General features: G+C 47.6%; 1 protein-coding gene across 1 annotated transcript in view; it reads right to left on the reverse strand.

The window, feature by feature from the left end:
* Nucleotides 1-3,957: 3,957 nt before the first annotated feature.
* The window catches only part of PSMB9 (proteasome 20S subunit beta 9), a 29,170-nt gene continuing 11,893 nt past the window's right edge, over nt 3,958-21,234 (reverse strand). The window contains exons 2-6 of the mRNA XM_068249345.1: nt 15,469-15,536; nt 15,235-15,366; nt 11,702-11,831; nt 7,405-7,546; nt 3,958-4,148 (exon numbers count right to left, since the gene is read on the reverse strand). Coding sequence (XP_068105446.1) covers nt 4,021-4,148; nt 7,405-7,546; nt 11,702-11,831; nt 15,235-15,366; nt 15,469-15,536 — 600 coding nt within the window. The 3' untranslated portion in view covers nt 3,958-4,020. The remainder of the gene's footprint in view (nt 4,149-7,404; nt 7,547-11,701; nt 11,832-15,234; nt 15,367-15,468; nt 15,537-21,234) is intronic.

The following is a 21,234-nucleotide window of genomic DNA, read 5'->3' on the forward strand; positions in this document are numbered from 1 at the left end:
TGTAGTATTTGCCATGGGCACTGTGTTGCCTAGATACGCCACTGCATAGGAGGCGGGGTCAAAGCAGATTTGTTTTTTTTTAAGGTAAAAATGCATTTTTACGTGTAAACATGGCTGATTTTTGTGTAAATCATTAACTGAAATGAAGCAGTTAAACTGACTTTTCCACTGTTTAATGGCCTTCTTCTATATTATCTGCTTCCTCGCCAATTATTTTTGTGTATTACATGGAAACATGGATTCGTGTAAAATAATGTGTGTAAATCTACTTACAGCTTAACGCTGATTTGTGAATCAACCCCAATGTCTGATGTATATGTTTATATAGTAACTGTCACCCAGGCATGCTGTTATACTGGGGCTTCTTAAAATATTATTTTTGCATAGACTGAAAAAAAAAACAGAAGAAGAATCTTAAATTTATACATTTGTTTAGCTGGAAGGTTTCGTAAATCTATTTTTTTTTTTTTATATATTTTATGCAGATAATAGCGGGAGAAGAACATAACAATCTGTTTCGTATGCGTTGATCATTGTTTTACAATTAAAATAAATAGATAATTAACCAACATTGTGACTTTGAGTGGTACAATTCTTGTGTTTTTAGACCATACTTGTCCCATCCTTGTTTTCACAGGCATATTTGTTTTTCTCTAGGGCACACATTTGGGCTTGTTTAGTTTTTAAACCTCTCATTAATGGACAGCAAATGGTAGATTATATTATGCATGATATTTTTATTTTGAACAAGAATAACATTAACATGGCGGCTCTGATGAGCCCACTATCGAATCTATCATAATTAGAGTTGGGCCGAACGGTTCGCCTGCGAACGGTTCCATGCGAACTTCAGTGGTTCGCGTTCGCGTCCCGCAGGCGAACTTTTGCGGAAGTTCGGTTCGCCCCATAATGCACCATGAGGGTCAACTTTGACCCTCTACATCACAGTCAGCAGGCCAAGTGTAGCCAATTAGGCTACACTAGCCCCTGGAGCCACTCCCCCCCTAATAAAAGGCAGGCAGCGGCGGCCATTACGCTCACTCGTGTGCCTGCACTGCCTGCGTTAGTGAGAGTAGGGCGAGCTGCTGCAGACTGTCTCTCATAGGGAAAGATTAGTTAGGCTTAGCTTGTTCCTGGCTGCATACCTGTTCTGTGAACCCATCACTGCATACCTGTTCAGTGAACCCACCACTGCATACCTGTTCAGTGAACCCGCCACTGCATACCTGTTCAGTGAACCCACCACTGCATACCTGTTCAGTGAACCCACCACTGCATACCTGTTCAGTGAACCCACCACTGCATACCTGTTCTGTGAACCCGCCACTGCATACCTGTTCTGTGAACCCACCACTGCATACCTGTTCAGTGAACCCGCCATTGCATACCTGTTCTGTGAACCCACCACTGCATACCTGTACTGTTCAGTGAACCCACCACTGCATACCTGTTCTGTTCAGTGAACCATATGGGCTGTAAAGCCACCAAAACCTGCACTCTCGCCATGGTGCGCGCACCAGTCCAGCACAGCCGTCGGTGCGTTACACGGTGAGTTTGGTGTGTCAGTGTGAAGCAGTACCTTAATTACACTACCTGATTGATGTATACACATGCAAGATGTTTTAAAGCACTTTAGGCCTGTCATTTAGCATTCAATGTGATTTCTGCCCTTAAAACGCTGCTTTGCGTCAAATCCAGATTTTTCCCGGGGACTTTTGGCATGTATCCCACTCCTCCACCTGGGGGTCCAGGTGTTAGACCCCTTGAAACATCTTTTCCATCACTTTTGTGGCCAGCATAATTTTTTTTTTTCAAAGTTCGCATCCCCATTGAAGTCTATTGCGGTTCGCAAACTTTTACGCGAACCGAACCTTACGCGTAAGTTCGCGAACCCGGTTCGCGAACCTAAAATCGGAGGTTCGGCCCAACTCTAATCATAATACACATATAATGTACCGAGGAAAACAATATTCAGATACTGGCAGGGCTGGATTTACCATAATGCACTGTGTAGGCACATGCCTACAGGCATGATAGTTGATAGTAAGGGGGCCGCTACCCTCCCCGAGTACAACCCTCCTTCCTTCCCTATGCAAAGTCCTGATGAGAGTGTAAATGAGCGGTTACTCAAGGCATTCCACTGACAAGCTCTCCCCTCAGTCAGGGGCACCTCTAGCTACTTAATACTGATGTTCCGCTAGGTACCTAATACTTGGGAGCACCCCTACCTACTTAATACTGAGAATAGCACCTGTAGCTACCTATGATGGCCAAGGGAAGTTAGTGAGAAGTGACAGCTGGGACAGCCAACACAGTTGCGGTGCAGTTTGGTGGGTGTTTGTAGGTTCATGGATGGCGACGTCTAAGGTGCCAGGACATTTGTGCCCCAAAAAACAATATCATAACATCTCCCAAATGGAATTATGGAATTCCCAAGACCGGAATGCTTTGAGTAGAATTGGATGATGAGACAACTCTTCCCACCCACACACCATATGAGATCCAATGTGTGCATATTTTTGAAAGATATCATATATAGCTTTCATTTTTTGCATGTATTTTCTCAGGAATAATGGTAGAATCAGTTTTATTGATAGTAATAGATACAGTGGATGACATCTATCTTGCTGTAGCATGTGTTTTTGTTGAATTTGCTATGTTTTGGGTTTATGTTGTTTGAGACGGGAGGGCCTGTGGCTTGGCAGTTAAGTCTTGGGGTCCGTACTTATGGTTCACTAAAGAACTCTAGAAATTAGATTTATATTTTTTTTTCCAAAATCTAGATATTGGAGGACATGACCACTAAATATGTAATAGCGTGCCTCTGGTTTGACCTCTCTCTGATATAGATTCATTTATGGTGTGTAATCTATGATGTAATCTATGAACCTGTGAGTTTGAAAAACCTAAAAAAAAAAAAACTGCCGGAATCCCCTCTGTCCCGTTATTTCTGTTCCACGCTCCTTTTTTTCTGATCTAAAATCAATTTATAAAATTTGATTTTATCTGGGAAGACTTCCTCCAGGGTCGCGACCATCGTACCAGATAAAATGAAATTTTATAATCTGATTTTAGATCAGTAAAAAAGCAGCGGGTAGCGGCAAAAACGGGACAGAGACAGTCCCGAAGATATCAGGATTCCGGCTATATGCTTCTGCATGGATTACATCAACTTTCTGTGCAGAAAAAGGGCCGGGCACAGACTGAACTCACTGGGAATGAGGAATGAGTTGGCAACACTTCTCGGTCCTAGCTAGATGACTGGTTTGGAGCATTCCATAATGGCAGGTCTTGTGTGGAGTCCTCAGTATGCAGAACCTACCAAATATTAATTTTGTGTAGTACTGATCTCAAAATCGATCCCTTTCTCGATTAGATTCAGATCAGACATGCTGGAAATTATTAAACAATGGGAAATTTCCCTTTGATCTGACAGTAAAATTGCAGTCCTAAGGTGGCCACTAACGGTCCAATTTCAAGCGATTAGAAATTCTAATCGGAAGAAAAAATCGTTCACTACACCATCAATGAACCAATCTTTACTTCCTATCTATCACAACCAACAAGAAAATCCAAATTTTCGTTCGACAAAAATCCAATTGAACATTCATAATCAATTGTGCCTATCAACTGAGATTATTTACAACCAATTCAATCAGAATTTCTGATCGCTCGAACGATTTTTCGCTAGATATTGGATTATTAGTGGCCACCTTTAGATCTTTTGGAGTCCATATCTCAACAATTGAGAGATAGCCAATGAGATGCTAGAAATACCAACTTGAATGCAAATTTAACTATTTTCGCCTTTTGGACGTGACTTTCAATGCAATGATGATATAATGTTGAGTCCATCATCATACTGCCTGCAATGTAGGAGGCTGCTAACAATGGTTCATGTCCTATACTCTTCTGCAGAGTGTATAGATAGCTATAGAAGAATCGCAATAAAAATAATAATAGTTTAATGTGTTTATTATAACAAAGACAGACAGATATTAATATTTAGTGCTGGCGGCTCTATAGGTCGTAGAATTTCGGGATGTTGTCTCCACTGATGACTCTCTCTTTCTTTCCATCCTTCGTGACTGTTGCTAAAAAGATGACTCCTCCGCTGGAACCATCTCGGGACATCGCCAGGGACAGAGCTGGGGGTGAGGAGGGGAATAAAGTATTATTACAGAAGCTTTGCATTCAAACCAGATGCAAGTTAGTTTCCATAATAGGTTGCATGCAAACAAAGATAATGGAAAAGGTATGTTTTATTCATGCACAATAGACAATGCGTTTCAGGAGTCTTGGCCTGCTTCCTCAGGTCAATAAAAGTGCCTGGAAAGCTTTCAGTCACCAGCGTTAAACGCCTGTGTATGCAAAGATTTTCTAATCAGGCTTGGTACCAGCAGGGGCGCCTCTAGTCATTTCATCACTCTGTCACTCCAGGTGAGAAAACCTGTCCCCCCCACCCCATGAAAATAATCATAATGCGGCAGTGTTTCACCAAAAAATAATCGTAACGTGGCAGCATTTCACCAGAAAATACATGTATTATGGAAGCGTTTCATCAGAAAATAATCGTATTGCAACAGCGTTTCACCAGAAAATAATCGTAATGAGGCAGCGTTTCAACAGAAAAATACACGTAAGTGCGGCAGAGTTTCACCAGAAAATACACAATGCGGACAACGTTTCACCAGAAAATACACAATGCAGTAGCGTCTCACAAGAAAATACACAATGCGGGCAGCGTTTCACCAAAAAATAAACAATGCGGTAGCGTTTCACCAGAAAATACACAATGCGGGCAGTGTTTCACCAGAAAATACACAATGCGGCAGCATTTCACCAGAAAATTCACAATGTGGCAGCATTTCACCAGAAAATACACAATGCGGCAGCGTTTCACCAGAAAATACACATAGGCCCACTTTCATGAGGCACAAAGTGGGACAGAAGGAGGCACAGGGGGACATGAGTAAAGCAGACAGGGTGACATAAGGAGGCACAGGGGGACAGAAGGAGGCACACGGGGACACAAGGGTCACAATGGGCAACAAAAGGAGGCACAATGAGGGACAGAATGAGACACAAAGGAGGACAGAAGGAGGCACAGGAGGACAGAAGGAGGCACACAGGGGGACACAAGGAGGCACAGTGGGCAACAAAAGGAGGCACAATGGGGACAGAAGTAGGCACAGGAGGACAGAAGGAGGTCCACAGAGAGGCAGAGGGTAGTACAGGGGGACAGAAGAAGGCATGAGGGCCAGAAGGAGCCACAAAAAAGGACAGTGGGAGGCACACAGTGGGACAGAAGGAGGCAGAGTGGGACTGAAGGAGAAGGAGAAGAAAGCACAGGGGGACAAAGAAAGGCACAAGGAGACAAAAGTAGGCACAGAGGGGCAGAACTGGCACAGGGGGACTGAAGGAGGCACATGGAGACAAAAGGAGGCGCAAAGGGAGACAGGAGGCATAAAGGGAGACAGAAGGACAAACAAGGGGTCAGACATGGCACAAGGGACTGAAGGAGGCACAAAAGGGGGGGGGGAGGGGAGGATGTACAAGGCACTGAGGGACACAGTGGCAGCTGCCTGCAACTTATGCTAAGCAGATGCATTAGAAGCAAGTGATAGAATTCCTGTGGGGGCGGGGCTTAGTCAGGGGTGGGGCTTTGTCCAGGGACAGGGCTTAATCCAGCAACATGGCACCCCAGGACCAATGGCACTCCAGGCAATGGCCTGTACTACCTATGTCTAGAGGCTCCTAGACTGACTGGGGCCCCCCTGCAAAAAAGAAAACAAGGGCCCTCTCCATACTACCCAAATTCCCCCCCGACACACACCCAAGTGCAGCCAATGCGTGAAAAAAGTCATATATGTAGTGTATGTTTAAAACCCCCTCCCCCCCATTCCATCACCCCTCCTCCCGCCCTGCAGAGTGTCACAGGGAGCAGGTTAACATTTACCTACTTCTAAGCGCAGCTGGTCTCCTCCGTATTTCACAGCCAAACACTTCCTTGGCCATTCGCTGTTTCCCGATCATGTGACTCCCATTGGTCACGTGATCAGTAGTCGGCAAATGACTGCAGATGGTGTTTAGCTGTGAAGTATGGAGGAGACCCGCTGCACTTGGAAGTAGGTAAATATACACCCCCTCCCTGCACCACTCTGCAGGGCGGGAGGAGGTGGCAGGAGACAGCTTTTGTGAGGGAATGGGGAGTTTTTTTTAACTACATAGACATTTTGGGCTTGATTCATTAAGCATAGCGCCGCGTAACAGCGCAAGTTAGCTACTGTTACGTGTGCTAGTGAATTAGCGTGCCTTAATTCAGTCTCTCCGCACACTATGCACGCTATTGGCATTGTAGCGTGCGTAATCGGGGAGCAGGCACTCAGTGCACACTATGCTACTGAATTGCAGCATAGAGACCACTAGTAACTTAATATCGGCTCCACTCCTCCCGCCCTGAGCCCCGCGGGTTCAGTCACAATAAAGGACCTGATCCCCGCACTCTGATAGGCCCAATAGGCAATCTGTCAAGTGACTGTCAAGTTGGCAAATCAGAGTACGCTTCCTGATTACGCACGCTACGCTGGCAATAGTGTGCTTAGCATGTAGGGAGAATGAGTTAAGGCACACTGATTCACTAGCGCGCGTAACAGTAGCTAACTCCCTCTGCTATGCAGCGCTATGCTTAGTGAATCAAGCCCTTTCTTAGTTATTGTCTGCACCTATCGGTGGGGAGAGGGAGGAGGAGCAGGGCCCTTGCTCCAACAATTTAACCTACACCGTCTAACTAGCCTACATCCCAGACTTTACTATACCCTCCTGCCTATGCGTTTGATAGTGAATGTAGGAAGATTCGAGGGGTAGGTTATTTAGTCGGCGCACCCTGCCTCCGCCTCCCCCCTGCGGTGGTCACAGGAGCAGCTGGTATGCCCATGTTTGGTAGTATATTCACCCATGTATGCACCAATGTATATCATGTCATGTGTCAGTTCAGGTACCCTTTAAAGTGTACCAGAGCTGAAAAATTTGAAAGATTTTATACATACCTGGGGCTTCCTCCAGCCCCATCCGCTCTGAACGATCGCTCTCACGCTGCCGTCTTCCGCTGGTCGCCTACCATCAGTCGGAGCCAGTCTAACATAAGAGAAGTGTGCTGTTTGTGTATCTCTCCACCAGCCGCACGTAGAGGGCGCACTTTTCCTGCGTAGCTGGCCGCGACTGACGTCAGTGACGGGAGCCGGTTCTTGTAGATGTGGGCAGCCGAGGACGGTGGCGTGGGAGAGATCAGAGCGGATGGGGCTGGAGGAAGCCCCAGGTATGTATAAAATCTTTTACATTTTTCAGCTTTGAGTCCCTTTAAGGCCCTAGAGACAAAATTCCAGCCGAGCTGACCGGTCTTACCATGGACAACAAATCGCTCGCACTGCTCCAGCGTCATGCCAGGCTTGTAAATCGAATCCACATAACCATATATGTAGGAACTGCCCGATCCTCCGATGGCGAAGGGCTGGCGAGTTATCATTCCACCCAGCGTCCCAAAGACCTGTTGGAAGGAGAAGAAAGTATATATGTGGGTCACGGCGATAAATACGGGATGCTTGTGCTTCCGCCAGAGATAAAGCATGTATCTGTTTATTACATTACCAAGGTGAAAATTAGAAAAACACTTCATTAAAAAGGCAACAAATGAAAAATATAATAAATAAATAAATGCAACTTAAAGGGACATCCGAGGTGAAAATAAACTGACGAGAAAAACAATTGTATCTATCCTCCTTCTCCTAAAAAATGACTTTTTTGGATATCCCACAGTTTTTACTGTTTCATTGTCTCTGCTCAATGACATCTTCATTTATGTATGCCAGGGCTCAAATCTATGAATTATTGGCCCTCTTATCTCTTTCCAGCTCTCAGACGCCATTTACTGACAGGAAAGTGTTTTATGGCTTCAATTCCTTATCAGTTAGGGTTATGCTATAGTCTGACCCAGTTCCAACCCGGACAGAATGTCACTTGCATAAATGCATACTTGACTCTTTCAGGCAGAGAAAGAAAAAAAGGAACACAGCCTAGTTATGTGTGCTTGGCACTGTACATACACACATCTATCTCATCATGTCACATGTATCCTTTAATGTAACTATGCATATTGTTTAATACCCCACTTCTTGTTCTCACTGTATTCCTTTAGACTGTACGCTTACAAGGGCAGGGCTCTCTCACCCTTTTGTGTCCTGGAATTTGCTATACATGTTATTCAGGAAGCATGCACCCTCACCTCCACCAATCAACATTGACGGCACTGAAGTGGCGATAGTTCCCAGTGTCCACCTCCTGGGCAGGGCCGGGCCGAGGCATAGGCTGGAGAGGCTCCAGCCTCAGGGCGCAGTGTAGGAGGGGGCGCACAATTCATTCAGCTGTCATTCCTAATTGTGTATGAAGCAGATACATAGCAGAGACTGCAAGCCAGATAACTAGAGATTAAGGTGTTTGTGTGGTTGGGGCCCTGTGGCCCTCTTAGTCTAATAGCAATCAGTGTGTGACGGCTGGGGTGGGAGGGATGGAGAGGCGCATTTTGGTGTCTCAGCCTTGGGTGCTGGAGGACCTTGTCCCTGCTCTGCTCCTGGGCACCACCATCTCAAATGACCTGAGATGGAAGGCTCCACCAGCTCCACCGTGGCAAAGGCCCAGAAAAGGCTCTTCTTCCTCCGTCAGCTGAAAAAGTTTGGCATGCCCCATCAGGTCCTCACAAGATTGTACTCTGCCACCACAGAATCTATCCTCTGCTCTTCCATCCTGGTCTGGTACACTGGTTCCTCCGCCAGCGACAGACAAAAACTCCAGAGGGTCATTAGATCAGCAGAGAGAATCATCGGGAGACCCCTCCCTCCACTTGACCTTCTCTACAACTCGAGACTACGCACTAGGGCGCTGAAGATAGCCATGGACCCCTCTCATCCTGGCCAACGCTACTTCAGTCGCCTGCGTTCAGGGCGTAGATTCCGGGTCATCCCCACCAGGACCACGAGGCACAGGAACTCCTTTTTCCCCTCTGCAGTCAATCTCTTGAACTCCACTCACGTTCCACCTCCACTCCATCCTTCTTAGGTTCTCAGACTAGGTCCTGACATAGGCATTCTGCCATTCTGTGCCTGGAACTTATGCACTGTCATAGGCAACTTATGTTCTGCCACTCTGTGCTTGGAACTTATGCACTGGCTGCCCTCACGGGCTCGGCCCTCATAGCTTGCCACCAATATCTGTAGTATCTTGCTAATGCTTTAACATGTACAGCTCGGTATATTGCACTACTTTTATCATGTAATGTCTCTTGTTTTTTGTCACTACTTTTCATGTTCTTGTCACTACTTTTCATGTTTCTGTAGATGCTGAGCCCTGTATGTGCCAAACCCAATTCCAGGCATGATCCTGTCATGCTTGGCGAAATAAATGATTCTGATTCTGATTCATCTTGTTACATTGGTCAGTGTATTTACTATATCCACTTTTTCTGTATTATGTGCTGTATTATGATATCGCATTGAATTCTGATTTTAAACAAAGAGCTAAAAGCCTGAGAGAATAATAATGGTTATCATAATAATGTTATAATAATGGTTATCTATCTGCTTTTTTTCACACTGGGAAATGGTACCCAGCAGGTGTTGCCTTTCAGGTGACTGTTTTCACTGATATATATATATATATATATATATTTATTTATTTATTTTCTCAGAAACTTCTTTCTGATATATTTTTTTTATATATACAGTATGATAAAAAAGACTTTGAGGAACGGAGCGATCAGTGCGTATGGGGCTGGAGGAAGACCCAGGTATGTATAAGGCCCCGTTCACACTTGCGTTTTGCAATGCAAACGGACTGGATCCTGATCGGATCCTGATCGGATCAGGACCTGATCCGGATCGGAACCATACAGTTCCGATCCGGATCCGGTCCGTTTGCATCAGGCATGCATCAGGCTGCCATCCGGATCCGTGGTCACAAAATAGCGAAATTTAAAGGGATACTGTAGGGGGGTCGGGGGAAAATGAACTGAACTTACCCGGAGCTTCTAATGGTCCCCCGCAGACATCCTGTGCCTGCGCAGCCGCTCACCGATGCTCCGGCCCCGCCTCTGGTTCACTTCTGGAATTTCTGACATTAAAGTCAGAAAACCACTGTGCCTGCGTTGCCGTGTCCTCGATCCCGCTGATGTCATCAAAAGCGCACAGCGCAGACCCAGTTTGGTCTGTGTCTGCGCAGTACACTCCTGGTGACATCAGCGGGAGCGAGGACATGGCAACGCAGGCACAGTGGTTTTCTGACTTTAAAGTCAGAAATTCCAGAAGTGAACTGGAGGCAGGGCCGAAGCATTGGGGAGTGGCTGCGCCAACACAGGATGTCTGCGGGGGACCATTAGAAGCCCCGGGTAAGTTCAGCTCATTTTCCCCCGACCCCCCTACAGTATCCCTTTAAATAAAAAAATGTTGGGGTCAGCAGAAGGTGCACCTGGTGCACCTGTAGAATCAGGTTCCTCCGCTGTAGGCCTCACCTTCACCTCCGACATTCTGCCAAACAGCTCCAGCACGTCTGTCACTGCTGCTCCACTCCAGACATGCTTGGCCCATGTGTCCCCATCCGAAATGGCCGCTTGGATACGCATAGGAAGTGGGGTAGAACGTCAGGTGTTTGTAGGCAGTGTGTTCTGTGCCTTCCGTTTCCCATTGGTTTCTGTGTTCCGGATGGTGCAGTCAGGCTCCAGTCCGGCTCCGGTCCGGGTGCGTGGGCCAGAGAGCCGGACCCAAAAAATAGCGCATGTTGGAAAAGTGTCCGGAGTCCGGATCCGGTCCGGCTCCGTACTGTACGGAACGGACATGTGTGAACATCCGCATAGCCTTTGCATTGCTATGCGGAACGTACGTTCCGTTTGGTACAGTATACGGTCCGGATCCGGCCCCGCGAATCCGGACAGGGAACGCTAATGTGAACCGGGCCTAAAACTTTTACACCCTGTTGTCTCCGGTTTACTTTACAGGGGCACTACAGCAAAAAACTGTAAAATTTAAATATGTGCAAACATATACAAATAAGAAGTACATTTTGTCCAGAGTATAATGAGCCATAAATTACTTTTCTATGTTGCTGTCACTTACAGTAAGTAGTAGAAATCTGACAGAAGTGACAGGTTTTGGACTAGTTCATCTCTTCATAGGGGATTCTCAGCAAGGCTTTTATTCTTTATAAAGATATTCCCTAAAAAGGATTTAAACAATGATGCTGGCCAGCCTCCCTGCTCGCTACACAGTTTTTTGGCAGTTGGACAGAGCAACTGCCATTCACTAAGTGCTTTTGAAAATAAATAAATTCCTGAGAATCCCCTATGAAGAGATGAACTAGTCCAAAACCTGTCACTTCTGTCAGATTTCTACTACCTACTGTAAGTGACAGCAACATAGGAGAAAAGTAATTTATGGCTCATTTTACTCTGGTAAAAAATGTACTTCTTATTTGTATATGTTTGTACATATTTTAAATTTCACAGTTTTTCCCTGTAGTGCCCCTTTAAGTGTAAATAGGGCCTAAGGGTGACTATGAGCTGTCTGGGTAGTCTGTACCCCTTTGTCTGAGCATGCTTTGTAAATCTCTCCAGATGTATTTCTGCTTTTCACCAGTCTGCTTTCCATCAGACACTCACCTGTCCTCCATGTTTCTTATCCCAGCCCGCCACAATCAGATGTGCGCTAAGCTCCTCCTTGTACTTGTAGCTGACCCCCTTCACCAGGTTCGCAGCGGCGATCACTAAGGGTGGTCCTTCCACTTCCATGCTGCGGCAGGAGAAGAGGACAATGACAACGCGGAAGACAGAATTGTTCCTTCAGCTCTTCTGACAGACATAGTTCAGATAGTAAACACACGTGCCCAGCGGTTGAATTATTATCAGCATGGAGGAGAATGCTTTCAAAGCAATAAAATGAAACAAAACATATTGATTTGTCTGATTTGATTAGCTAGGTGGGTGACCCCAGCTGCAATACTTAAAGGGTCACTTCAGGCCCGGATTTACATCACAGGAGCCTATAGGCACAGATGTTCTGGCACCCTACACTTTGCTCTCCATGAACGTACAAACCCCCCACCGAACCTTTCCGCAAGTGTGCTGGCTGGCCCAGCTTTTGTCTTCCCCGTACTTCCCCTGCCCAGCATAGGTAGCCACTGATGCCCCTTAATATTGAGGGTACTTCTTGTTACCGAATACTAAGTAGCTTGAGATGCCCCCAAAGTATTAGGTAGCTAGAGGAACCTCAGTATTAAGTAGCAAGAGGTGACCCTGACTGAAGGGAGATCTTGTCTGTGGAATGCCAAGAGCTGGGTGAATAACCTCTCATTTACACTCATCGGGACTCTGTATAGGGAAGGAAGGAAGGAGGCGCTCGCGGAGCGGAGTGGGCCGCCTTTCCATCATCAGGCGCCTGTAGGCACATGCCTACAGTGCCTTATGGTAAATCCGGCCCTGGGTCACATAGATCAAACCATTTAATTCAGAGTTAGGTCGTTTTGTTACAATGCTGAAGCACATAATTAGCTTGAAGCAGGTTGTTTTGGGACACAGCATTCGGCGCCAAAACTAGGTTCCGCTATAGCAGCAATGCTATAGTGCAGTGATGGCTAACCTTGGCACTCCAGCTGTCACAAAACTACAAATCCCATCATGCCTCTGCCTCCCCGAGTTATGCTTAGAGCTGTCAGAGTATTACAATGCCTCATGGGACTTGTAGTTCCACCACAGCTGGAGTGACAGGGTTAGCCATCACTGCTATAGTGTGTGGGGCGTGTAAGGGTAATACAGGGTTCCCCAAATTACTTCTCCCTCTGAGTTGCTACAAATCGGAGGGGAAATAATAATACAAATAATTCCTATATTTGTGTGCTTTTCTCCTGTTGGACTTAAAGAGGAACTCCAGTGAAAATAATGTAATAAAAAAAATGCTTCATTTTTACAATAATTATGTATAAATGATTTAGTCAGTGTTTGCCCGTTGTAAAATCTTTCCTCTCCCTGATTTACATTCTGACATCACATGGTGACATTTTTACTGCTGGCAGGTGATGTCAGTGGAAGGAGATGCAGCTTGTTTTTTTTTGGCAGTTGAAAACAGCTGTTATTTCCCACAATGCAACAAGGCTCCTGCAGTGTGATGTCAGAACCATGGTCCTGACATCACACTGTGGGAGGGGTTTCACCACAATATCAGCCATACAGACCTCCCTGATGATCCGTTTGTGAAAAGAAATAGATTTCTCATGTAAAAGGGGGTATCAGCTACTGATTGGGATGAAGATCAATTCTTGGTTACAGTTTCTCTTTAAAGAGACACTGAAGCGAAAAAAAAAATTATGATATAATGAATTGATTGTGTAGTAGGGGTAATTACTAGAACATTGGAAGCAAAAAAAATATTCTCAAATTTTTATTTTCAGTTATACAGCTTTTTATAACATTGCATCATTCTCTTATATTTTTAGTGTACACATTACTCAGCATTTTAAATGTTTTTACAGAACAGGCAGTGAACATTTGACCTGTTCTGAACTGTTCTCTGCATAAGAAAAACACAATACAGTTGAGATAACCTACTCAGAAGTCAGAGCTCTCTGCAACTTTCAAAGTCGTGGAGCTCAATGGCTATTTGCATAGATAACAACTGGAGTTTCTTAACTCTTCCTGTACTGGAAACAAATATTAGACTTGTGACTCTGCTCCTAATGCTTTATTTCTTAGCTGTACTACACAACCAATTCATTATATCATAATTTTTTTTTCGCTTCAGTGTCTCTTTAAAGAGGAACTTCAGCCTAAACAAACATACTGTCATTAAGTTACGTTAGTTGTGTTAATTAAAATAGATAGGTAATATAATCTCTTACCCACTCTGTTTTAAAGAACTGGCAAATGTTTGTGATTTCATGGGGGCAGCCATCATTTTCATGGGGGCAGCCATCTTTTTGGCTGAAAGGAGGTGGCAGGGAGCATGAGACACAGTTCCAACTGTCCTGTGTCCTGATCACCCCTCCCAGCTGCGGGCACTAGGCTTCAAATCTCAAATTAAAAATTTAAAAGGACAAATTTGAGCCAAAAGAGCAGAAGGAAAACAATAACATCAGAAACCCCATCATGCTTTGAAAAGCATCAGGGAAAAATGTCCGGGCAGTTTTCTTCTGTGCAGCTAAAAATGAGGCTTGGGTAAGAAATGCAAAGTTCTGATGCTGTGAAACTGTTAAAGAAATACCATGCCTTTTCAATGCTGCTGAGTAGATTTGTAGTCTGGAGGTTGACTTTAAAGCACTTGAGCTGCAGTCACTCTGTAGGCAGTAGCAGTGTTAGGGAGTCTAGCCCAGAGAACTCCTTACTGAATAGATGCTGGCTTACTGAATTGGAAGAGCTGAGATTTGAACCCAGGTCTACTAGGTTAGAAGCAGAGCCCTTAACCATTACACTACCCAGCCATCGGGAATTTGAGCAGCAGTAGGGTGAGCTGTCATTTGGCTCACCCTGCGCCCAGATCACCAGTGGAGTACTAATACGTATGCAATTAGCTAGCCTCCTTCGAAACAGGAACAAATAGTTTTTATTTTAGGTGCTGCGGATATGGGAGGGGGTTGTAATAAATATCTGTTGGTTGCTATGGGCAACAATACTACACCTTTTTAGCTGCGAAGGCTTACTGTCATATTACCCACTGCCCAAAAGTAGAATATCAGTAATTTTACATAAGGATAATAATTTAAAATATGTCAATCAAACCTCCAGTGGATTTTTGTTCCATTCTAGTTTGCATGAACTTAGCTGTTCAGGTGCCTATCAGGCTCCACATTAATGTCTTATTTTCCCTGCTACGAGAGGTGAAGCAAAGAGTTAATCATCATCCCCATGCTCATTCCAGGGTTGTTTTATGCCACCATGGCGCCCACTCCTTGTCTTTCCCGCCTCTACTCGCGCACACCACTTTAACCCTCATTCCCAGGGGACCTCCTCTGCATGCATCTGCATATGGATAATAAAATAGCTGCATTTTAAACCTGTGCCTGCTACTCTTTCTGCTTGAAAGTCATCATCGTTTACACCAGACACATGATCAGGATCTCCTAGCACCAATTGGTCCATACAACAGTCATTATCAGTACGCTGGCCTCTCAGAAGCTGGGCCCACAGAAGTCACCTGATCTTACCTGTGTGCTTCCAAGTAGTAATGGACCATATCAGCTACAGCTTGGCAGTCAGCTGCGGAACCGGAGAGCGCACAGAAAATATTGCTATGGAGAGGAGCCAACTTATTGAATGCCCGATTAACCACAGCGTCCCTGCAGAGAGAGAGAGGAAGGGGGAGGCATCATAAGAAATCGGAGACAACATGCAAGACACAGCTAGAGAATATCACAACACAGCCACATAGCTCCACTCACCCCGCAGAGACTCTCGAGTCTGAGCCAATGACGATCCCTCCTTCAAACTCAATGGCAATGATAGTGGTCTACAAAGATAGAAGCCAGTTATGTTATTGCTTGGTGTTCACTCAGCAACATGGTATCAGTGTAATGTTGGGAGTCTCAGAAGAACTATGGCAAGAATTGTATGCCTGAAGGCCCTGTAGGTCCAGCTGCCATTTAAAGGACACCTCTAACTTTCTCAAACTCCCCTTGTAGTCCTCTCTCTGGCTCATGCTCTTTGAATGGGTCTGAGAGATGAGCTGATAAACAGGTTGCCTAGTGAACAGTTGACAAAAACATCTGAATATCTAAATACAAAAGAATGGCTGGCCTCCACCTTGGCAAAACTGGTTATTGTTGGGAAAATAGCAAAAGGTGTAAGACTACGGTTCCTTCAAACTCACTTCCTGCCCCACAGGGGCTAAACTACCTGCTGCATCAGTTCATTGCCCCATCTGTCCTCTGATAGAGATCTCCAGCTACTCGATCATGCCCCTCTAAGCCCCTCTAATACCCAGGGGTTGATGCCTTCTGGGTCAGGTGTGATCACTGCTCATTGGTCATCGGTAGTGTTGCTCGGATACCCCCTAATCACGGATCCGCATGCGGCCGTGATTATTGGAGCCGCATCCGGATCAACCCGTGATCGCGTCCCGTATTTTTTTCCGCAACCGGCTCCACCCGTCTTTCCCCGTGTTCAGGATTATAAAAATCCGCAATGTCGTGTCGTGATGCGTCGTGACCCGTATCTTTTCCATGCGTATCGCCATGCCGCCATGCGTAGAAATGTACGTGTTAATTGCGGAGGGTGCGCGTGCGCATGCGTATCAGTATGCCATGCGTACATAAAAATCCACATGAATGCAGTAAAGAGGCCCTGTAGTGACATATAGCAGAATGCAGTAAAGAGGCCCTGTAGTGACATAAAGCAGAATGCAGTAAAGAGGCACTGTAGTGACATATAGCAGAATGCAGTAAAGAGGCCCTGTAGTGACATATAGCAGAATGCAGTAAAGATGCACTGTAGTGAGTGACATATAGCAGAATGCAGTAAAGAGGCCCTGTAGTGACATATAGCAGAATGCAGTAAAGAGGCCCTGTAGTGACATATAGTACAATGAAGTAAAGAGGCCCTGTAGTGAAATATAGCAGAATGCAGTAAAGAGGCCCTGTAGTGACATATAGCAGAGGGCAGTAAAGAGGCACTGTAGTGACATATAGCAGAATGCAGTAAAGAGGCCCTGTAGTGACATATAGCAGAATGCAGTAAAGAGGCCCTGTAGTGACATATAGCAGAATGCAGTAAAGAGGCCCTGTAGTGACATATAGCAGAATGCAGTAAAGAGGCCCTGTAGTGACATATAGCAGAATGCAGTAAAGAGGCCCTGTAGTGACATATAGTAGAATGAAGTAAAGAGGCCCTGTAGTGAAATTTAGCAGAATGCAGTAAAGAGGCCCTGTAGTGACATATAGCAGAATGCAGTAAAGAGGCCCTGTAGTGACTACAGCTCCTGCCTTGTGCGGTTCCCGGGTTTGAAAATCGGCACAATTTAAATTCCCAGGCAGGCAGCCACTTAATTTCCCCCTGTCGCCGACAGTAGGGGCCAGGAACTCACCTTCCACCCAAGCCTGGTTCATTTTGAGGAAGGTAAGTTTGTCCACAGAGTCCGTGCTCAACCGAGAGCGCCTCTCAGTGACCACGCCACCAGCCGCGCTGAAGCATCTCTCGGAGAGGACACTCGAAGGGGGGCCGGCCAGGACTTCGAGGGCGTACTGGGCAAGCTCCCTCCAGATCGACAGTCTCCTGACCCAGTATTCCATGGGGTCCACGGGGCTGTTGGTGTCAAGGCCGGTGAATGACCCCATATACTCAGACACCATGCGGGAAAGTCGCTGCTCCTGGTCGGTGGAGGATTCTGTGGCTGTGACCTCTACTCTGGGCAGCTCCACTGCATATAGAGTCTTGGTTAGGCTTAGCAGGTCTCCAAGGCGTATACTGCTGCTGGTGGTGGTGGATGTAGGCATCTGTTGCTGAGATGGCGGAACAGCAAAAGTGGGGGTGGTGGAAGGCTGGGGGAAAGCTTCCTGCAGTCTTCGCACGAGGGCTTCCTGCAACTCCTTTGTGCGGTTTGCGGTGATAGATGGCGCCATAAACTGTCCCAGCTTCCCCTTTAGACGCGGGTCCAGGATCAAGGAGATCCAGATGTCCTCCCTTTCCTGCATCTGGATCACCCGGGGGTCCCTGCGAAGGCATCGCAACACGTGGGCAGCCATGGGGAAGAGGCGGGCTTTGTTAGCGAAATTTGGTTCGTCTGCTTCCAAAATAACATTATTAGTGACCTCTTCTTCCTGCGCACTGTCCTCATGAAGCCGCCAACCCCGCACAACGGAAGCGGCACTCTACAGCTCCCCCTCATTTTCTAAATTTGGGACCTCCAACTCCACCCCCACTGCCTGAAGGTCATGGTCCTCTTCCTCCTCCGTGGTGGACAGTGCTGCTAGCTGCTCCCTTTCCAGCTGGCTCACAGCTTCCGCTCCTGCTTCCAGCAAATTATCCACCGCCCTCTCAAGCATGCAAATCAGGGGCACCCACTCGCAAACCAATGCTCGATCTCGGCTCACCATCTGGGTTCCCTGCAGGAAGGGAAGCAAGATCAGACAAACTTGCTGAATTTCTGCCCACTGATCATTGGATATCACCGGCAACCTGATGGAGCTCTGTGGCCGGGCAGTCCTTTTGTAATTGACATCGTAGATGTATTTATCTACAGCCTCCCTATGCTGCAACAGCCGCTTCAGCATCGCCAGGGTTGAGTTCCATCTAGTGGGTACATCAATGATGAGGCGGTGTGATGGCAGGCCCTTGTCGTGCTGCAGGTCGGCCAGGGTTGCAGCGGCAGTTGCGGATTTTCGAACATGCCTCACCACCTTGCGTGCCGTTTCCAGTAGCTGTTCCATCCCCGGGTAGGTACGCAGGAAGCACTGCACCACCAAATTGAGGACGTGGGCCAAGCAGGGGATGTGCTCCAGGTCTCCAAGGCGGACAGCTGCCAGCAGGTTGGAGCCGTTGTCCGACGCCACGTTCCCCACTTTCAGTCCTCTGGGGGTCAGCCAACTCTCCTCCTGCTCCTTGAGGATCTCAAGGATGTATCTTCCAGTCAGCTTCTCCTTCCCCAGGCTGACCAATTTTAAGAGTGCTTTGCACTGCTTTGGCTTTATGCTGCTGCTGAGCTGGGCTTTCTTGCAGGGTGTGGAAGGAATGGGATCCCAGGAGCCTGCTGCATCCCCCTTCAACGCTCATGGTGGCACCACCAACTGGCCTGCTGCTGCAGGGTTCTCACCTACTTCCACTAATGTCACCCAGTGGGCGGTAATGGACAGGTACCGGCCTGTCCCAAATCTGCTGCTCCAGGAATCCATTGTAATGTGGACCCGCTCACCCACGGCGTGGTCAAGTGAACGAACCACATTTTCCACCACAAAAGCGTGCAGTGCTGGGATTGCAGTTCTTGAAAAATAATGCCGGCTGGGGATTTCCCATTCTGGGACCCCAAACTGGAGCAAAGCACGCATATCACTCCCTTTGTTGACCAGGGAGTATGGCAGGAGTTGTGAACACATGGCCTGGGCCAGCAGGCCATTCAGCTTGCGGATGCGCCAGTTTTTAGGAGGCAGAGGCTTGATCGTATGCCCAAAATTTTCAATTAACAGGGTCTGGCGAAGCCCTGCCGAGGAGTGAGCAGAGGAAGGAGGAGAGGAGAACAATGAGGGCTGGCTGGCCTCACCAGCCTCAATGTCTGTGGCATGAGTTGCCGAGGCCGCACTGGAGAGAGAGGATGTTCTTTGTAGGATTAGCCCATGCCGATGACCATGAGGGAGGGATGATGCTGCTGCTCCTCCTAAATGCTGCACGATGGTTCTTGTGCTCTCACCACCCCCTTTCTGTTCGTTCAGCCTCTTAAAAATGACATAATCATTTCTGTGCTTCGTTTTCAGGTGGGTCTGCAGGGATGAGGTGGTACTCTTTTTCCCACGGCTCAGTATTTTATTGCAGGTGTTGCACACTGCAAACTTCTTGTCTTTTTGAGACACAACAAAAAAATTCCAGATGGGGGATGTAAGATTCCCCTCCTGGCTTGAAGCGGGTGCGGCAGCTCTGCCTGAGAGTTGCGTGGTGGCAGGGCCGGCCCGCCCATGAGGCGGGGTGAAACGTTTGCCTCAGGCGGCACTTATGGGGGGGCGGCACCCGCCCGTCCGTGGGTGTGGGAGGGCCGCCCGAGCTGGAGGGGATAGCGGGCAGGAAGGGGGTATTGGGCCTAGCGGCGGGGAGGGGGGTCGGACCCCCCCTCCCTCGCCTGGGTCCCCCGTCCTCCGCTCCCCTCCAGCTTGTTATGCACGCTGGCTGGCTGGCTGGCTGCAGCTGTAAGAGGCAACGGGCGGGGATCATTCACCTCTTCCTCGTTCCAGCGTGCGCTCCACATACGTCACTTCCTGCGGCGTAGCAGGAAGTGACGTCAGTGGAGCGCAGGCTGAACGAGGAAGAGGTGAGTGATCCCCGCCCGTTGCCTCTTACAGCTGCAGCCAGCCAGCCAGCGCGCATAACAAGCTGGAGGGGAGCGGAGGACGGGGGACCCAGGCGAGGGAGGGGGGGGTCCGACCCCCCTCCCCGCCATTAGGCCCAATACCCCCTTCCTGCCCGCTATCCCCTCCAGCTCGGGCGGCCCCCCCACACCCACGGGGGGGGGGGGGGGGGGTCGCGGCGGCGGCGATTTCTTTAAATTTTGCCTCAGGCGGCAAATGGTCTAGGGCCGGGCCTGCGTGGTGGTGCTGCTGCTTGTGATGGTGGTGCTGGCTGAAGCTGAAGGCTGTGGCTCCTGCCTTCCACGCCCACTTCTGGACCTGCCCGTGCCTGACATGTGGCGATGCCCATGCTGCTGTGACTCGTCCTCCTCTGAGCTGCCTTCAGAGAACTCGTCATCAGGCACATAAGGTGAATGTTCCTCCTCATCAATAGACAAATCATCTCCTCCTGACCCAAACACCTCTTCCACACACATAATCCCATTCCCCCCCCCGCCTCCTCATTAGAATGTTCTGCTTGTAGTGCATCATCGTGCACAACAGGAACCATCATGGCATCATCGCCTAACACACCCATCAAGACATTTTCACTCCCCGGACTCAACGGCGGAATGGTGTCATCCTCAGAGGGATTATCAATGACTGCTGGGGTGGATACAGCAGAAAGCTGGGGGCGTTGGCTGCTGCTGCAGCTGCTGCTGTGAGTGCTGGCAATCACCGAGGTCTGTGAACTAATGGGCTCTTCAGCTACGTCATCAACCGCCGACATCAACTGCATCACTGCCTCTAAATGCCTCTCTACATTGGCACCACGGTTGCTGAAAATGGATGCCATTCTCATTGGCATACGCTGTGATGATGCTGTTTGACGCCTGACTCCATCCCCTTGTGCCCCTACAGCTGAGCATACTCTTCCTGCCCGTGAAACAGTCCCAGAAGCGGTGGGACTGCCACTCCCTCTCTTCTTGGGTCGTCCTCGTGCCCTTCCAGACATTCTTTGTTATAATAACTAACTGACAGTCAGTCAGTCAGTCAGTAATCACTGGCTACTGGCTAGTTAATACAGTACAGTACTATATATACAGCAGCACAGAAATCTGCGTGCAGTGCCTTCCTGCACAGTAGCACAACAGCAGACACTAGCAGCACAGACAGTACACT

Source organism: Hyperolius riggenbachi, chromosome 8, assembly GCF_040937935.1.
Source record: "Hyperolius riggenbachi isolate aHypRig1 chromosome 8, aHypRig1.pri, whole genome shotgun sequence".
Taxonomy (NCBI): domain Eukaryota; kingdom Metazoa; phylum Chordata; class Amphibia; order Anura; family Hyperoliidae; genus Hyperolius; species Hyperolius riggenbachi.